Source organism: Trematomus bernacchii, unplaced genomic scaffold, assembly GCF_902827165.1.
Source record: "Trematomus bernacchii unplaced genomic scaffold, fTreBer1.1, whole genome shotgun sequence".
Taxonomy (NCBI): domain Eukaryota; kingdom Metazoa; phylum Chordata; class Actinopteri; order Perciformes; family Nototheniidae; genus Trematomus; species Trematomus bernacchii.
This window is the reverse complement of record NW_022987573.1, coordinates 1,655,160-1,673,988: the sequence shown is the minus strand read 5'-3', so window position 1 is coordinate 1,673,988 and position 18,829 is coordinate 1,655,160. Positions and strand designations below refer to the sequence as shown.

The 18,829-nt window shown below is 41.5% G+C and overlaps 1 protein-coding gene across 2 annotated transcripts in view; it reads right to left on the bottom strand.

Annotated features, from left to right (window-relative positions):
- LOC117479363 (glutamate receptor-interacting protein 2-like) overlaps positions 1-18,829 on the bottom strand; it is a 32,652-nt gene that overhangs the window by 12,445 nt on the left and 1,378 nt on the right. The window contains exons 1-12 of one of the 2 annotated variants that reach the window (XM_034126293.1): positions 17,507-17,577; positions 14,359-14,439; positions 13,526-13,661; positions 11,006-11,151; positions 9,883-9,966; positions 9,715-9,790; positions 8,951-9,096; positions 6,775-6,922; positions 6,511-6,680; positions 3,745-3,873; positions 3,353-3,505; positions 2,306-2,492 (exon numbers count right to left, since the gene is read on the bottom strand). In XM_034126293.1, coding sequence (XP_033982184.1) covers positions 2,306-2,492; positions 3,353-3,505; positions 3,745-3,873; positions 6,511-6,680; positions 6,775-6,922; positions 8,951-9,096; positions 9,715-9,790; positions 9,883-9,966; positions 11,006-11,151; positions 13,526-13,661; positions 14,359-14,439; positions 17,507-17,549 — 1,499 coding nt within the window. In that variant the 5' untranslated portion in view covers positions 17,550-17,577. Of the gene's footprint in view, positions 1-2,305; positions 2,493-3,352; positions 3,506-3,744; positions 3,874-6,510; positions 6,681-6,774; positions 6,923-8,950; positions 9,097-9,714; positions 9,791-9,882; positions 9,967-11,005; positions 11,152-13,525; positions 13,662-14,358; positions 14,440-17,506; positions 17,578-18,829 lie in introns of those variants that run through there. The other variant, XM_034126291.1, reaches the window with a different exon arrangement.

Genomic DNA, 18,829 nt, shown 5'->3' with positions numbered 1-18,829 from the left:
ACAGTACAATTGACCAGTCATATCTTCCCTCTAAATGGGTGGGTTTTATTATCGCGGACTAGATGACAAGTTCCGCCCGCTGTGAAACTTTTCTTGTTTCCATAGCAACAACAACTTCCTGTCAACAGCGTGAACTCGCCTTCAAAATAAAAGCATGCCAAATTACACTTAAGACATACAACTGCAACGAAAGTAACAAACACAATGCAATATCATTTTCAATGTCAAAGAACACAAATTGGGTTCACAGGTGTTGTTTTGTGTGGTAGAGGGTCGCTGTCATTGATGCGTTTTGCACCCTGGGCCGTTGTTTTGATATTCCGCTGAAGTATACGCTGTGACGTAATAACTCTTTTTTTTTTTTTTCGAGGGAAGGGGTGGGGGTCAGAGGGCCTAGGTATAAAGCTCACGGCTCGCCACTGCGCTTCATAGATGACCAGGATGCTTACATTTCAAGCGTTTAATCTACTAATCGTAACAACACTCGTTTCAAACCAGGCTTTACATTTCCTGCTTTCAAGGGAAGAAAATCCTGAGCGTTACAGCCTGTGTGACATGAGGTGTGAATGTTTAAAAATGCCATCATTAAATTGGTATGGCCTCAAGGCTTGACATAAACACAGACCTTACTTGAACTTGTAAAACCCCATCGAAGCGAGCTCATGCAGAAAAAAAAAAAATCTCACATTATCACACATTTACATCAGACCCTTAATTGCAAGGACAAACACTGAAGCACTGTCAACTGATATTAATTCACTAAGCCCCGCTGCTTGTTAACCTTGTGGAGGCAGAGACTCCGACATCACGGTCGGATGCTGCACTTGAGTCACTCCTGTCTAACTGCTGCTGGACTAATCGTGTTACAAGACCCAGGGGACACTGCACTACACAGCATCATTATGTTGCAGGACAAGGACAGATACAACACATCGGCCTGATCGGGGCAGGGTGCTAATTGCTACAACATGCAATCTCAATCAATACAAGACTACATACCAATACGGGGGGATTATCACCACTAAACAATGCCTCTTGTATAATGTGATCTACTACGGGGGACCCCTGCTCCTGGGAGTTTGTCAGACACACAATAGGTCAATATTACTGGCTATTATAATTTGCTGAGGACATCTGTTGACTGCAACTTTTGGATAAAAGGAAAATAAACCATTAACATGCTGAGTGTTGACAAGCACCAATGTTTCCTGGCCCTTAAAACAAAGTAATATATACTGAAGACCTGTTGTTATCGGTAGTATCCTATATAATAATATAATTGTCTGCCAGTGGTGCACAGTTCACCCAAAGGCCAGTTTTTTTTCCATACATACAATCATTTTAAAGACTGGAAAAACAAGCATATTTGCTACAAAGGTCACCAACTCTAGTGGAAATGTCAACACTGCCATTATATTTCAAACTCTGGAGTTATTAAACATAATTAAATAGACTTCCGACTTCAGGTAGGTCTGCTTTCGTACTGAAATGTCTTAATTGACTCATCTCCTTTCACTGTTTCTTTGTTACTAGGCCAGATCTGTTGATCTTCTGCATGACTACGCACTCGCTTCTTATTTCAAAAACACATTCTCTTGATGCCATACAGTACTATTTAAATTATTAAACAAACAAGCAAATATTTGTTATTGTAATATTGTAATCTTCCTTGGTGTTTTGAACTAAAGAAATAATATCCTTTTCTTTCTTTAAGAAATAAAAAGAAAATGGACAAATTAAAAGTTTCCAACATAAGTTATCGTGAGGGAAACATAGCTGTAAGAACCAAAGATCCGGACACTTCCTGAAGCTAGGGTAAAGGTCAGAGGATCCCTTAAGTCAGTAGGATGCATCCCTCTGGGTCAAATTAGTTTCTCTCAAAATTAAATGACAATGAAATAACTATTGAGAAATCTCAGTCTAAACCAAAGTAGTGGTTAAATCAACTGACAGATCTTAATTGCCTCTATAAAGCCACACTGATAGTGTTGCCCAGTAAAGAGTAAATTAAATTCTGATGAAAATGAGCATAACTTTTCATAGCAGATAATATCCACACATGTTTTCAACAAATGTTTTGATGCATCTGTTGGACAGGACCCAACATTTGAGAACCACAGCATTAGACAAAATCAGATATTAATGCTCCTGCCTTCAGCTACGATACTCATTGCGACACAAGGTTAAAATTAGTCGTTTTTTCTCCCATGGGGCTGAATGATTAGCAGTGGAGCCATCTAGATCCATCATGTGACTCTCTATATATATGATACTTGTTTACTCGTTAGGTGTCTCTGTGCGTTACCTCTCAGCTGGGCTGTCGGGCTCAATAAAGCGGATGACTGGGGGAGCAGACAGCGTTTCTGTGGCGAAGACACCTCCTTGCAGCTGGACCCCAAAACCTGTGAGCGGATCCCCCCTCAGGATGACCTCGCTCGTTTCCACATGAAAGATCTGCCCCCCCGGCCCAACAGAACTGGAAGCCAGAGATACTGAGGAACAGCGGGGGAGGGAGGGGCCACATCAGAGAGAGATATTAGTGGAGAAGTGGCAGATAAATAGAGCAAGAGAGTGATTGTGGGAGACAAAAACTGTGGAGTATAAAGAGAGGAGACATGCGACCACAGAGATGACGTGGGAATGGGGAGGGAATGAGTCACTGTCAGAGTTTACGTCAATCATGTTTACGTCACAAGATCAGTCAAATCTGTTCACACACACTGAGGGGGCAAAACAGAGGAAAGGTGTTTTAACTGCACTGAAAAACATGTTTAAAAGGGTGGTACCTAAATAAGGAATACAGAAAAAATTATTCTCATCTTACCCTCTTGATAAATGATAGTTTAAACAATAGTGGTATACATTTGTTGTATTGTTTGTCTGTCATATACTGTAGGGTTGATATGTTGTACCAGAATTTTTTTAATTCATTACAATACTAACGATTATTATTTTTTAAATGGTGGAAAAAAAATTGAAATATGAGATTTTTTTTAAATGAACCCTTCCTAATGATAATTTAAAAATAAAACAGATGTCTGAAAAGTAATGTTCAATCCTGAAGAACATCACAAACAAATCTTTCTCACCTTATTTGTAATAATTTGCAGGTAGAAATCAAATCAACATACACTCAGTTTATTATTAGGAACATCTAGATAAAAGTAATGCAGTCCCTTACACACTCATGTTATAAATACACTGAGGTGTTTCTGTTCTTCAGACTAACTTCATTAAAATAAATGGGGTGGACAGAATAATAGATCTGGTTAATGTGGTTTAACTGACCCATTAAGGTGGTTATAAAAAAATAAATAAAAGGAAACAAGGGTGGGCATGCGGCTTATCATACGTGAGCTTTTGTGGTCCTTCTTCCTGTTCCTCCTCCGGCCCGTGGAGTTTCGGGGGCTGCTGGGGGGGATGGGGCAGGGCAGCGTGTTGCTCCCCTGGCTGCTGAAGCCTGAGGTGGCTGTGGAGGAAGGAGAGAAGCCACCGCTCACCACCGCTGAAAGGAGACATAGCACTACACGTATCAAAAGGGCTGATTAAACCAAATCACCATGGCAATTGTATTCATGTCCACAGCAGCAGCAAACGCTTGTGGGAACATACAACAAAGGAGATGACTCTAGTAACAGTGTTCGAGTAAAGCTCTTGGAAAAGATTTAACAAATGCTCTGAAGAAAAAAAGTCTCCTGCTATGGTGTCTTGCCAGCAGCAGTGCTGTCACAAGTGATAACTTACATTTGCAGTGGTCCTGCTGGTTGTGTGGGTGGCTTGGGCTGCTCCATGTCTTCCCGTGGCTGGCATGTGGGGGATGGCAGTAGTTGCTGCTTTGGTCCCAGTGATGATTGTTGCTCTTCTGCACTTTTACTGCGGCAAAACAGAGGCAAACACATCCATTAAGTAAACCAGATCCACTCCTCTTCTGTACACTTTTCTAAATCCTAACCATGAAATCACGCTTTTCATTCCCATGTCTAAATATGTACCACATCACACAGAGCCTGGGGGAGGTAATTCAGAGCAGAGTAATTGATATTTAATGTTCTCGTCATGGAACACTAGATTATATCCTGCGGTTTAATGTATTTTGATGAGCATCTGAGTGTCAGCTAGACACACAGAGCTGAATGAGAAATGGTGGATTCAAAAAAAGCACATCTTACTTTTACTAGAAAGCTTCCAAAAAGCTAAGTGCAGACTAGAGATCATTTTCAGGATTGAATTCAAAAGAGCCTGAATGTTTAAAAAGATGTTGAGTAAGTTGACCACGGTGCTGTGATCACCAGGAAGTGGTACTGGCTGTTTGGAGGCATGTGTCTCAACCTTGATTGGACACAGCTGAAAGCTTGATTGCTGATGATGTGTCTGTTCTGCACCTGATTGACAGACAGCTACACTCATTTTCATTTAATTCATTTAATTCTGTTTCTTCTTCTTCTTCTTCTTCTCTTCGTTTTTGGCAGATTGCAAACAACTTAAAAGGTGCATACCGTCACCTACTGTACATGAGTATGAATCATCATATCATACCAACTCTTTAACCTATGATCTAATCAAAATAAATCAAAATAAATAAATAACTCAACAAAAAACATGAAATAAATAAAACAAAAATAAAAATCTATATTCTTTCCTGACCTAATGTTAAATTATTTTTCCTACCCCAGTTTCACTCAAGAATGTAAACAGTGCCTTTCTGGTAGCTCTTACTCCCTCTCCTTTTGTTCCCAAAACACCAACCACACTCCATTCCCTCTCTGCCTCTAAAACTTTAGCCTTTAGTTTTTCTCTTTCCGCTTTATAGATGTCACAATGTAACAAGATATGTTCTACATCTTCTTTCACTCCACAGTTCCCACACTTGTCACTGTCACTTTTCCCCATGATATACAGCGTACCATTCAAAGCCGTGTGATTTATTAATTCTGTTTCATTCATATGTGTTTCTTTTAAGTAGCAACTGTGTTGACTTCTTCTGCTTTGAATAAAATGGAGAGCGCAGATTGTAAATTCTGAAAGGCGTCTTATCCCTCATGTCAAAGCTTGTATAACAGTCAAACTGTATGGAAAGCATTCAAATGGGAAACAAATAACCTCTTGTATGACACATCACCTCAATAATTAACTTTCCTTACAGATTCATGCAGCTAAAATCGTCACAGAGCTTTACATGTGACAGTAATCTGTGCTGCTTCATTTGCAGGGGTCTAATCTCCAACAACTTGCTCACATGGATGGAGGATTTGCTTGAAACATGGATGACTGCAGTAGTGCCTGGGACGCTTGCCATGTTCAGGGAACCTGGTTAAACCCGACTGCATGTAATCAGAATACAAGAAGGAGAACCAGTTTCTATCGGACTCCATCAAACCTGTGAAGCTTTGGCTCTGACGGCTTATGTTAAGCTCACCTAGGGGGAGCTCTCAAAAAAATGGTGTTTTCGATCAGCGCTGGTGGAAAGAAGCATTAACACCTAATCTCTCGGTGGCCATATCAGTCTTATTAAATCCCCAGAGGAGATTAGACAAATTGCATCTTATAATCATGCCTTACCCTGGGGGTGGGGGGAAGAAGCCGTGAAAATATCGTTTTATCATAACGTCATGGCATCTTATTCAAGAAATGAGGCATTATCTAATATAAATTTCAGAAGACAAGATGCATGCCTTGCATTTCAGTGAGATTTTATGCACTACACTTTGAATTAAGAGATATTAATAGTAAACAGGAGCAAACGCAAGTGTTTACACTGAGCAGTCTTGAAAATTACTAATAGTGAACTGAATAAAGGACAAAAAAAAATATGGAAGAGAGGGTTCGGTGACCTCCAGAGGAGATTAAACTACATCTTGCTTCTTTGTCATGGTGTGTGATTCCTCCCATGCTCACATGTTAAGGAGCCCTGCAGCTGCTGACCCAGAAATAAGTCTTCAGAACATGATCTCTGACAGAGAACGTGTGTGTGTGTGTGTGTGTGTGTGTGTGTGTGTGTGTGTGTGCGCACATGTGTGTTTGAGTATTTAAAGGCCTGTTGGTACCAACAGAGGGTGTACCCAAAGGCAAAGGGACTGTGGCCAGCAACACACACACACACACACACACACACACACACACACACACACACACACACACACACACACACACACACACACACACACACACACACACACACACACACACACACACACACACACACACACACACACACACACACACACACACACACACACACACACACACACACACAGTACATGTGAGGAGGCAGCTGGGAGGCAGCTAGGCTCTCACAGCTGTAGGTAGAATAGCTGAGAGCAGAGCCGTCACATATGGTGTGGACGACACACTGAAGCCAGCCTGTGTACTGTATGTTCTCCACAATGTACACACACTGAACTACATCACAGGCTCTAGAGCTGAAACAATGAGTCATTCCATCCACTGTGAAGCCTTACCATTGCATTGCCCTGCTCATTTGCTTGCTTTTGTGTCACCTCCAGGACATACCTGTGTCTTGCGGTCTGACAGGAAGTCTGCTCTGACTGGCGGGGAGGATCTCCAGTTTAACGACATCAGTGGTGCTGGCGAGCAGCTGCGTGGCCTCCATCAGAGAGCAGTGCTCCGTGCCGGTCCCGTCTATAGACAGAAGGATGTCACCTGCGTGCAGCGCTCCACACCTGAGAGAGAGACAGCAGGGCAGAGTGGGTCAGGGAAGCTCTTGTTTATTGGGAAGTGTCTGTGTAGCAGTGTACTGGGAGAGGTTGGTTTCACCTTTCCACCACGCTGCCTGCCTTTATCTTGTCTATAATAATAACTTGTTTGCTCCTGTATATTGTTGTAGTGAGGCCGATCCCAAGGCTGGTGGAGGGACCTTTCACTATCTCCACCAGCAGAGGGCCCGAGGCTCGCTGCACTGCCTCTGAAACAGATAACACACACAGATATGAGAGAGGCCAAACAGATATTTATACATAATATATATGCAGTGGTGGAATGTAACAAAGTACTTTTGCTCAAATAATTTAATTAAGTACATTTGTTCATACTTGTGAGTTACTTGAGTATTCCCAAATATTGTGTTATACTTCAACCCCATTCAATCTCAGGGGAGAAATATTTTGTTAATATAATACTTATCTACAGACGTATACAATATATCTTGAATTGCTCCGCATTGACAAATCATCACCATTAAAATTCCCTTACGTGTATATATTTAGTGATAAAAATATAATAAGATTATATTGTATAATATTGTAACACTTTTAAAAGAGCCATTCATAATGAGTAGTGTTATGTTTGCTAGTTTAAGTATTTATTTTCTGAAAAAGGGATTCACACATTTTCAAACATTAGTGTTTAAAATAAATAAAATATTTGTATTCATCAGGCATTTATCTTTTCATAACGCTTCTGAATGCCAATATGTTTGAAAGTGAGAGAAAACATTTTATTTCTCAAAGATTCCTAGTGTGCATGAATGTTGTATTAAGACATTTGCTTTTACTGTACTTTCATTTGAATATGTTTTCTTTTACATTATTGATATATACATTGTCTTAACGGTATAGATGGGGTTTACAAGAGGGGTGACCATAGACAGTGATAAAGCTTTGAACAATCTCTAACTGGTGTTTGAATAACATGAGTTACTGGATTATTGTAAGTAAGTCTCATGAGAATTACAAACATGTTGTTGGCCTCTGTGCTCCAAGACAGTCATTTCACTGCCTTGACTTATTAAAGGTAGGCTAGGTAAGTTTGAGAAACCGGCTCGAGATACACTTTTTGTTATATTCCATGGAATGCTCTTAACATCCCGATAGCAATGAATATCTTAAGTGCTTTGACAAAAAATCCATACAAAAATGTCATCTGTGGAAGCCGTAGTACTGTAAAAAGCACGACCAATCATTTTAGCCGGCCCGGCTAAAATAACTGGATGGCCTACCTGCCTGTCAGCCTTCCATCTGTGCACAAACTTATCTCGTGCCCTCATTGGTCATGTGCGCGTTCGTGTGTGTTGGAGGAGGGGCTCTGTAAGGAAGTGGGAGATTTTCTCCGGTTGTGTATTTTCAAATTCTAGCGATCTCGAGTTCGGTTTCTCAAACTTACCTACCCTACCTTTAATTAAGTGTTGTGCTTCAGTATAAAATGCTAGAATAATTGCACTCAATGATTTGCAAATTCCAACATTGTTACAAGGAACCATTTTAATCAATTGAGATAAACTGTAACCAGCTTAACCTGAAAAAATCCACATTTTCCAGATCTCACTTCTAAAAGTATTTATGAACCTTTTACTGGTTCAGTCTGGAGGCAGGAAGTCTGGATCCTAAACTCCCAAAAATGGGGAGATAATGTGTGTCGAATGTCCTTGGTGACCTGCCCTACTTTGCATAGAGAAGAGTTTGTGATCTTATGGAGAATTAGTCACTGTGACCAAACGGAGGGTATAATCTGTAGTGAGTCTTCAGTGGTTTATTTTTACAAAATGTTGACCCAATGGTGAGGATACTTCTTAACTCAAAATAGAGTATAAAGACGCAATCAGACTGATCTGTGTTGGTGGGCATTCCTTTAGACAACATTTGATTCTAATGAGTTGAAATGAGTGGAACAAAGAACTACTAGTATTGTAAAATGTGCCTCTAAATAACACAATATGTACCGGTTACTCTACTGGCAATATCCAAATTCACCTAATTTACTTTAAAATATTTAAATGTAGGAGTGACGAGAGGACATACAGTACACTATTATAAAACAATGACGATTATCCATCTCCCCTTTTCTGTTAAGTGTGCTCTTGGGCCAGTGTGACTCCCCTGGTGGCGTCTCCAGCACCGACACTTTCCTCTACGCAGCCAAACGGCCACATTATTTACCCTCAGAGCAACGCTGCCCTACCATGCCCCCCACATATTCCCTGTGTGTGTGTGCTCACCCATGACAGAGATGTCATACTCAATCAGGAACAGAGCTTCCTGGCCGCTCTGCATCAGCATGGTCAAAGAGTCAGCGTGCTTTTCCCTGTTTAAAGGCATCCCGTCTACGCTCACTACTCGGTCTCCTGCCTTCAAAGTGCCCTCTCTGGAGAAGAAAGAAAGAAAAAAATAATTAATAACACACGGGCGACTAGAACAAGGTGCTCAAAGAAGCGTTCAAGCACCAGTCACAGTAAATCATTAAACAGTTCCACATGAGTGTTCCCTCCCAGGTGAGATGAAGGATAAACGAGATAAACGGACGTCAGGTCTTTGATGTTGAATTATGTTTGCTCCAGTGTTTTGGTTTACTCTTGGTTTGTATAAGGATAAGTGCGATGCTGCACCAGCCTCAGGATGAGCTGTGCCCTTTCTGCTTTGAAGATACTCTATATGTGTCACCGCCACAATTTCATGCACCGGCCTCAGCGTAGACTGATGCATGTGCATATAAACATATTGAGGATTTAAACGCGTAATTCCTAACAATACAATTCCATATGGGTATGAGGTAAATATGTTTTATGGTGGACAAAGAAAATGCAATTAGTAAAACACATATCCATGAGTCTATACATCTAAATCCGTATGGAAACACGCATGCATGCACACATACAATCATTTGAATAGACTCAGTCATGCATGGTCAACAGAAATAAAATGCATAGAAGCCACAGAAAAAGTGTATACACACAAACACTAGCTTATATATGTCTGTCTTTACCTGTCAGCGGGACCTCCAGGCCTGACGTATGTAACCAATAGAGGTCGTGACCTGCGCCAGTCCTCGTGGAAGCCTCCTAAAAAAAACAAAAAAAAAAACAAAATAAGTCATAGCAGTAAGATCATTATTTTATTCAAGGATGTACATACAAGAATCACGTCCACTTACCTCTCATGACAAACCCAAAGCTGTTCCCCTCCTTGTGTAAACACACCTCTATGGTTTTGGTTGAGACGCCTGATGGGTTCTGGACTAAGGAAAGAACAGACCCAAAAAATGATCACCACAATCCTCAAAAGATACGCATAAAATAAATGTAGAAAGCTTTCACAGCAGCTTGATGATAATGATAATGTTGAGTGTTGTAAGTGCTGAATCATGAGAATTAACAAATATGGATTGTGGAAATATGTTTCATTAATCTTAGTGGGGAAATTAATTCTATGTATTTGACCCATGCTAATGATTGAAGAGCAGTGAGCAGCCACGGAGCAGCGCCGGGGGACCAACTCTGTTTCCGAGGCAGTGAAAGCCAATAAGTATTGATCTGATGATTTGCAGGTCGGAAGATGTCTACACGTTGAGGTTAAATCGGGGCTGAATTAGATTTTCAGTTTTTAGACGTCTAGGTTATACCGCTCTGCTTCACAAATATGTAAATGTAACTAAAAGAAACTGTGTTATGTCACCTGAATGTTTTAACCACATTTAGCTCAGTTTTAACCATGCATTAAGAAATGAGAAGCCAGAGTTTTTTATTGTCTATACTACAGCCTTAACTAAAAAGCTTATTTATTCACCCATTTCCTACTCCTACTTTGCATTTGAAAATACAAAGCATTAGTTTTTGTGCATGTAAATGGTCTGCATAGGCTAAAATCCCAAAGTTCCCAGAGTTTCTCTCCCACACATTCCCCCCCCTGCCTGAAACACCTAGACTGGACTCCATGGTTTACTTCCGCAACATAGTGACATCGCTATGTAGCACTTGCGTTTCTATTGGCTAGTGCTCCAACACATTGTAGGTGATGTAAGTGGCGGGACAATCATAAGAGAACCAGCCGGCTAACCAATCAGAGCAGACTGGGCTCTGGTTTCAAACAGAGGGTGAAAATAAGTGCTGCAGCAATGGTAGTATGAGGAACATTAAAGCACCTATTAAACCTTAAAGCATGTAAACATGTCAAAGTAGAGGCACACAATACATTTATGAAAATGCTCCTCATATGGCCCCTTTAAAGCATGTATTAGACTTTCAGGCAGAATGTTACTCCAGCAGAACTTCACCTACCAAATGGAGGCAGCTCGTACTCCACCTCCAGCATGACTCGCTCCCCGATGTTCTTCAGCAGGCTGATGATCTCATCGTGGCGAAGCTTTGACAAGTTGATGCCGTTCACTGACTTGATGTAGTCTCCAACATTCAGCTGGTCACTCCTGTGGATAAGTCATAAACAGACATTCAAAATCAAGGATGGATGACCAACCGAGCTAAGCAGGAAAAATCCCCAGATCTCTAAAAAGCTTGAGATTGACTACTTATCAATTTGAAGTTACCTGATTTATAAATCAAATCAAGTTTTCATTTATAGAGCTAAATATTACAAATTAAAAGTTTGCTTTACAATTTATACAGCATATGGCAATATCTAAACCTTAGAAACTTGCAGAAGAGAATCCCTTCCCAAAAAATAGACTTGATTTATTTAGGGGCCTGTTTTTAACACTTTAAAACTGCAAACTGAGATGTGTGGCTTGTTTGGACAAACCAATAACAAAATGGTGGGTTTCGATTACCATCGACCCTGCAGATTACTTTCATTTTATTTTACAGCTGACAACGATCACTCTCATCTCTCTAAACTCACTGTAATATATATGTTTATTATAGTTAACCCAATAACAAGCGCCCAACAGAACAATTTGAACCGGGAGATCCTCAAACAAGCTGATCCATTGGTGACCAAATGTGTAGAAGAGTCAGATGTAAAATGAGCTGCTTTTTTGTATACATTTGTGTCCAAACAATAATGATAATCTAATAATTTGAGCATTATGCAGACTGACTTACAGAGCCAGCTATGTTGAGCGTCTGGCTGAAAGCGTTTCCTGTTCAAACAGTGACACAGATGATTGTACAAGTCGTCTCACATATGACATTCTGAGTCAACACGCTGCTCATTGGAGGGCTAATTAATTAAATGCATGTTCTGCCTTGCTAGCTCCTCTCACCTTTGGGCTACTGAGGATCACCAATGACAGCAGACAGAGAGAAGGAGAGAGATACAGAGGGACAGAGATGGACAGAGAGAAAGAGAGACAGACAGAGACAGAGACACAGACACAGAAAGAGAGACATCACGACCAGCAGAGCAGACTGACGGCCTGCCATCCGGTCCGCTCTCATCACTCTCCCTGTCTGTCTGCCTGCGTGTCTCTCTCCACGCAGTAAATTAGCCAGCACTTCCACACAAGCATGAACACAGCTGTGTGAAGACAAGCTGCTTGAAGAATTAGCTCAGTGTCTGTCTTTAAACCTCCTTGGAATTGACAGGCGATGGCATGTTTGGCCAAGACATTTTCAGAGGGGCTGTGTCACTCTTACAAAACTTGCGTGTTACCCTTCACACATGCGCCGGTTAATCACCAAGAAATGTCTTCCGATTTTAGTTTGATGTTGGAGGAAATGAGTTTAATGTCGTTGACGTCTCTGAAAATGAGTTTAATCTAATCTTAATCAAGCAATCTGTAAAAAAGAGGCGCACCAAATGTTTCTGCTGATTAATTAACACCATACAGTAAATGATGTGTGAACTGACATCCAAATGAAATCTAAATGTAATCTTATGGTCAATGTGATATGGTTTCTTGGGTTCCTTTAGGTGTTACTTTAAATGAGTTACTGCGTCACATGTACCGATGCCATTTAAAGTGGACCTATCATGCTATATTTGAATAATATAGTGTAGGACCATACCTATATAAGGCATATTTATACTTTTTTTTTTTTCAAAATACCAAACAGATCATGCATTTTAGCCATGCCTCATTTTGCTCAATTTGACATTTTTTATCCCTGTTTTAGCAAGGGCAGATTCAGTGAGAACAGCACCATCTACAGGCCTGGCATATGTACTACAGCGTCTCCAGCGCTTTCGAACGGCAATGGCCGTGGCTGTCTCCTCCTGGTTGGTGGAGTTGGCCCAATAGCCGTAGCGCCACTGTCCTGACGTCAGGACAGTGTTCAAATCTGGATCAGTTTTTATCAGATCCGTTGCAGCCCCTTTTTTAGAGATTTGGGTATGGAGGAAAATAGAGAGGGTTGTGTTTTCTGACACTTGGTGAGTTCCCTGGAACACCGGGGACACATATTCATGTATAAAAGACGTACAAAAGTGCATTTTGCATGATAGGTCCCCTTTAAATGAAGAAAAGCCTGTGTCTTGTTTCAATATAATGCAGCATGTTTTACTAAATACAATATATGCACTCCTATGTTGTTTACTTCACTTTTTATATATTACTCATATTTCAAGCCATATTTTTCCTTGCCCTCATTTTGGATCAATTTCATCCACTAGCCCTGATTACAAACTTATTGAATAGCCCTGTTATAGACAAATGTTTTATGGTTTCTTGGGGTTCTTTTAGGTATAATGGGACTGAATCAAGTTGATCTAACAAACACCAACTACATTTGTGCCAATAAGGTGAGCTGGTACTTCTTAGCATATTTGTGGGAGCAGAATAACATGTGGGAAGCTTGGTGTGGTTGCCAGGTTTTAGCCTCATCTCAGAGCAGTGATCTCACCTGGCAGCTAGCCCACCTGGCCGTAGGTTTGACACTCTGGGCTTGCCGTCTTTATCTGAGCCTCCGGAGATGGTGAGGCCAAGGCTGCTGCCTTCCCTTTTCATCAGGTCCACTGTGGTCACTCCTCGGCACTCCTCTGCTGACAGATACAGACACAGGCACAGATCCACAGTCAGCATTAGTGTCTGCTTGACAGAATCACCCTGTCTGAGAGGCAACAAAATACTTTTATCTTTCTCTCCTGAATCTTTCACAGAAATGCCCTCTGACACATGACCACATACTTTTTTTTCTCACTCTCCTGTCCTTTTCTTGTTATATTGAATCTTTGTGACAGGTTCAGAAGGAAAAGGAGGACAAAGTCAGTTTTATTAAAGGCACACACTTCTCTTGCACTGACAATGGAGTGAAATTAAATGCATTATTATAAAAGAGGCACTCATTGAAAATTACAGCAGACTCATCAGGTCATAAAATGAAATCCAATTGTATTCTTAAGTGAATGAAAGTGATTTTCTTGACTCTGATGGATACGCGGCTTTATAGTGTCATCAGAGGACTCATTCTGTCTTCTGGTGTGCGTTCTGCTGTGCTGTTAAATCGTTCTACGTGAAGTGTACCCAGTGTGGTTTAGTACAAATGACAGGTATGCCACACAAGCGGTTTTTCCACCTTATCTAAGCATTCAAAACAGTGCAACATCAAGCAAAACCCAGTAGGCACATGGCTGTAGGTGCACCTAGATGAACATCTCAGCACAACTTTTTCCAGGTCGCACTGTCATGAATTAGATAACAGATAGCAATCAAATGTCAGGTTTTACTGTATTGTACCCGAGAAGCTGCGCCTGTAGGACGAACCTGATTGGTCAGGTGCCGCAGAGTCCTTGCTCCCCTTTGAGTATGGCCCTTCATCTGAGGAGACAGCAGGGAGGAGGTGCTGTTAGGTTATGAAGCAGTGTGGTGACATGTAGGGGAACTCTGCAGCAGAAGGCTAAATGAACATAACCATCCAATGCACATCAGGACAGCTGCTGCACACATTTAATGATTTGTTTCCCAGTTTCACCCTGGGAAACGTGAGGGCTCTGGGGGGTGAGGGGGACGGCCACATCCATACACCAGGCATGAAACTGAAGTGAAACAAAAAAGACAGCTCATCCTACTTTGTTTCCACAATCATGTAAAAGGTTCAAATAGCTCCTCTCAGTCTGCAGCAGAGACCCTTGAAAACCATTAATTTAACAAGAATACATTTGCGGTGAGCTTGATGTATGCTGCTCCTAAAGCATGGGAATTTTCCTGAAGGAACAGCATGCGGTTAATGGACTGTTCGGGCATAGAGAGAAAATCATACTTTTCATGTCATTTACAGCAGCTGGGAAATGTTCAATCTGCTCTGCAGGGAAACTGATTTTTTATTCCTTCTTTTTTTTTACCCACAGTGCTGACAGAGCACAGGGCCGGGCTCAGATTAGCAGAGCGCCTGCACGGCCATCTGAACCTGAAAGCAGTCATACAAGCATGTCAGCAGTCACAGTGATGGGGAAACGGACTTTGCACTTCTCTAATCCCGTCCACTGTGAGGATTACCTTTTGAGCAGTCCGGCACAGTGATTGAACATCTTATTACTAGTTTAAAGAAGAGATGTGCAAGGGCCTCTTTTTAAGAATGGAGGGGCCATGTTAGTACCTCGAGCTGCAACCACCAAATGTAAGTCCCCACAAGATAAGGTCTCGTGACTGCTTTGATAATGCCCAGAGACTTGTTTAAAAAACCCTGTTCTTCTAACACTGATATTAAGAAACTGTATCAACTTTACATTTGTACGGTGTTGTGGACAGATAACGTTACAGCGTGATGTGGCAGACAGGTGCATGCTGGTGTTTATGGAGGTACATTCTTACACACCCGATTACCGCATTTCGTGTTCAAAATAGTACTCTATCTCTGAGTTTTAAACAAATCTGAACACACAGAATTGATACACACATTTTGATACACAATGTAACTTCCAAAATATATAATTTACTCGATTTGAAACGGGATAAAGATCGAAGAATTCGCTCTAGATTGCATGATAAAAGACGCTCCTTGTAACTACAGAACTTGCCTGAGAATCATCCCTTTTTTTAGGTTTTCCTCACTTTTACAGTAATCCAGGGATAGTTGTCTGTAGATTGCAAACAGGAAACGCTAATAGCTAATTCGGCATCATTGAAATAGTGATACAGTTCCAAAATGAAAACTGTAGGCTAAAAACAAATGGTGTTCAGGTTGTAGCCTAGAGCTAACTCCATGTCAACAGGTCTACTACACTGTAGTTACAGGATGGCCTAGTACTTCCTGTTGGCATCCCCTTCAATTTAAATCTTGCTTATCTACCAAATATTAGGAAGACAAATATATAATATAGAGTGATAATATATAAACTTCAGTCTTCTCCCACTTTATATAGTGATATAACATTTGGTATTTTTTCTTAATTAAGTCTTAAATCCATAAACAGTCAACTAAATCTACTATGTGATCTACTATGTGATCTACTTCCATGTGCTCTTAATGTCAACATTTTGTCTTGTCCATCATTTTAAGAGGTATCATCCTAGGCCTGACAGTAAATCAATTTGATATGAAAAATGACATCCTCTATTTCCCCAGTTCAGTCTTCAGTCTTGCTGATTTGTAAAGACTGAGCAGGGGAAAGCAAATGCTCGGAGGACATCAAACAAACTGCGTTCTCTCTGTCCAAGTCAATAAACTTTCCACATCTGCCTAAGTGAAGATGAGGCATCAGACAGCTGGGAGGCATGGATCCTTTGTCAGACCTTTACTGACCTGAAACCTTTGGGCAGGCCCTGGATCTGAGGAGTCAAGAAGAAAACCCTGCCTCCTAATACGCACAGCTGTATGAGTCAGACCCTTAACGACAGAAATATCCTTACTGGACTTGGCATATATGTAATGGCAAAGTATAGAACATACATATGCATAGTATGGTATTTCACACTAATTAACACACATCCTTGCACAAATATCCTGTCCAGTAGCTGTGAGGCACAAACAAAGTGAGTGAATGACACATAATAAACACATTAGGCCGGGCACAAGCCTTGAAACCATGCGGGCTCCAGAGGGCCCTGACAGTCCAGCAGCTGTCATTGCAGTCAAAAGGCAACATTAGCTCTGGGTAACGCAGACCCAACGCTCGGCACGTGACTGAGCGCTACTGTACCATCAAGCCATCCCCCAGCATCCTCCTCCAGCTTAAAATAACTATCTATCCTAACGGGCAGAATTAAAATCAGGATGGAGCTGATTAATAAACAGCCCCAACAAACAACTGTTAAAAAACCGATATCTGCTTTGTTGTCTTTGAAGAGGAGGTTAGTTGAGGGCTCAAGGATGAGGTTTGCCAGAAGGACCTTGGAGCGCCACACTGACTAAAATACAATTCTGTGCCACTGCATGAATATGTGGAGAGTTAATTAACCCCTGGTTTAATTCAGGCCACTGTATGCCATCCCTCTTCTAACCAATCAGAATGTAGGTTAAATATGGGGGTGGCACTCACAATGACAATGAAATCATAATGCTATTTTCAGTCGTAAAACTTTATTTATAAACGGGGCCCTGCCAGACCCAGTTTACATTTCTATATCTGCCCCAATTGCACATGGCAGCAGGAAGGCATTCAGAGCTGGTGCTCAAGTCTACTGACATTTCAATCTCTCTTAACCAATGACAAGCAAGATACATGCATTGCAATGATTCTAGATTCAACTGGACTTGTGTTCAGGCCATATAGATTACAGATTAAAAGAGACATTACCGTTGACACTTCTCAGTTACTGTCCCTCCGATTCAATAGACATTTAAGACATAAGCCGCTCTTCACAGGTGATCCAGCTGACACAAATCCTCTACTACAACACACACGCTGACCCCCTTGACTTGAAGAGGAAAGTGTGGTGCTCTTACCAATGCTGTTGTTCTTGGAGTCTCTCCTCAGACCACACAGCATGGCTGTAGTTTTGTCAGAGCAGCCCCCTTGGGAAGTAACCTTGCTGATCTTTAGTAGTGGGCAGAGAGCTGAGGTTCCACCTGAGGTTAAAATAATCTTAGCCGCTCAAATGAAACAAAAGCACCATCTTCGTTTCTTCATTCCTTTGCTAACATTTCCTTAACCTTTGTCCCCGTTTGTCAAACCCAGTGAGGAATTGAGCTCCAGAGGGCAAATTCTTATCCTGAGACGGTCTCTAGTTCCCCTTTCTATTTAAACTGCTCAAAAATATAAATCTACCAAGCGCTGTTCTTCTTTAAAGATCCACAGCATGGAGAGCAATGGTTCATGTCCTTTTCTTCCCATCTTGCCGTGGTCCCATTTTGGAGCTATTCTCACTAATCAGCCGTCCTTTTCCAGAGGGTTTATCATCCCCTGTTCATACACTCAGAAGAGCTCACACATAACCCTCCTCTCTCTACAGAGCCAGAGCATGAGTGTGTTTGCTCTCTCTCCCTCTCTCTCTCTCCCTGCCAGAGGGGTTCAGTGAGGCAGGCACACACGATCGTCACTCCCTCCCCCAGCAGACACACACACACTCTTTATCCATTTCCCACCAAGTCAAACACCCCTCATATGCACATCCTCAAACCCACCCACACACATCTACACACACTGAGATTAGGCACGACACAGCGACACACACTCAACTCTCTGCACAATTAACACCACCTGCACATTCATTGTCAGACTGAGCCCTGCTCTGTCACGTTTTTTCTCACATAGAATGACTGCATCCATTTTTACAGAGCTTGTATCTTCACAGTAATAGTATCTCTCTCTCTCTTAAACAATCACACACACAAGTACATAATGGAAAAATGCATTTGCAAAATTCCTGTGCAGAACAGCTGCCTGTTTGAGATGTCCAGCAGTTGAAATGTTATGTGCAGTTGTCGCACATGAGACTAATGACAGATTTGACTTGTCATACTGTGATCAAGTGAAAGTTAAAGCAATAAAGACACATTTAGAATCTGGCTGATGTGTTAAAATTAAATGCATTTCCTCTAAAGCCTAGCATCTCCTGTTTCTCTCTCAGGAGGGTCCGGGGCCACTGAGGTGCCTCCACTCGATTACAGAGGGACTTACAGGTCTGGTGAATGATCCGTCCCCACACCTGTCTGACCATGTGTCATGCTACACGCCTCGACGTCTGCCACTTCCTGACCCCCACTGCAACCACCAAAAACAACAACATACGCCTTCTTCACTGGCAGCCCCTCAGAGTCTCGTCTGCC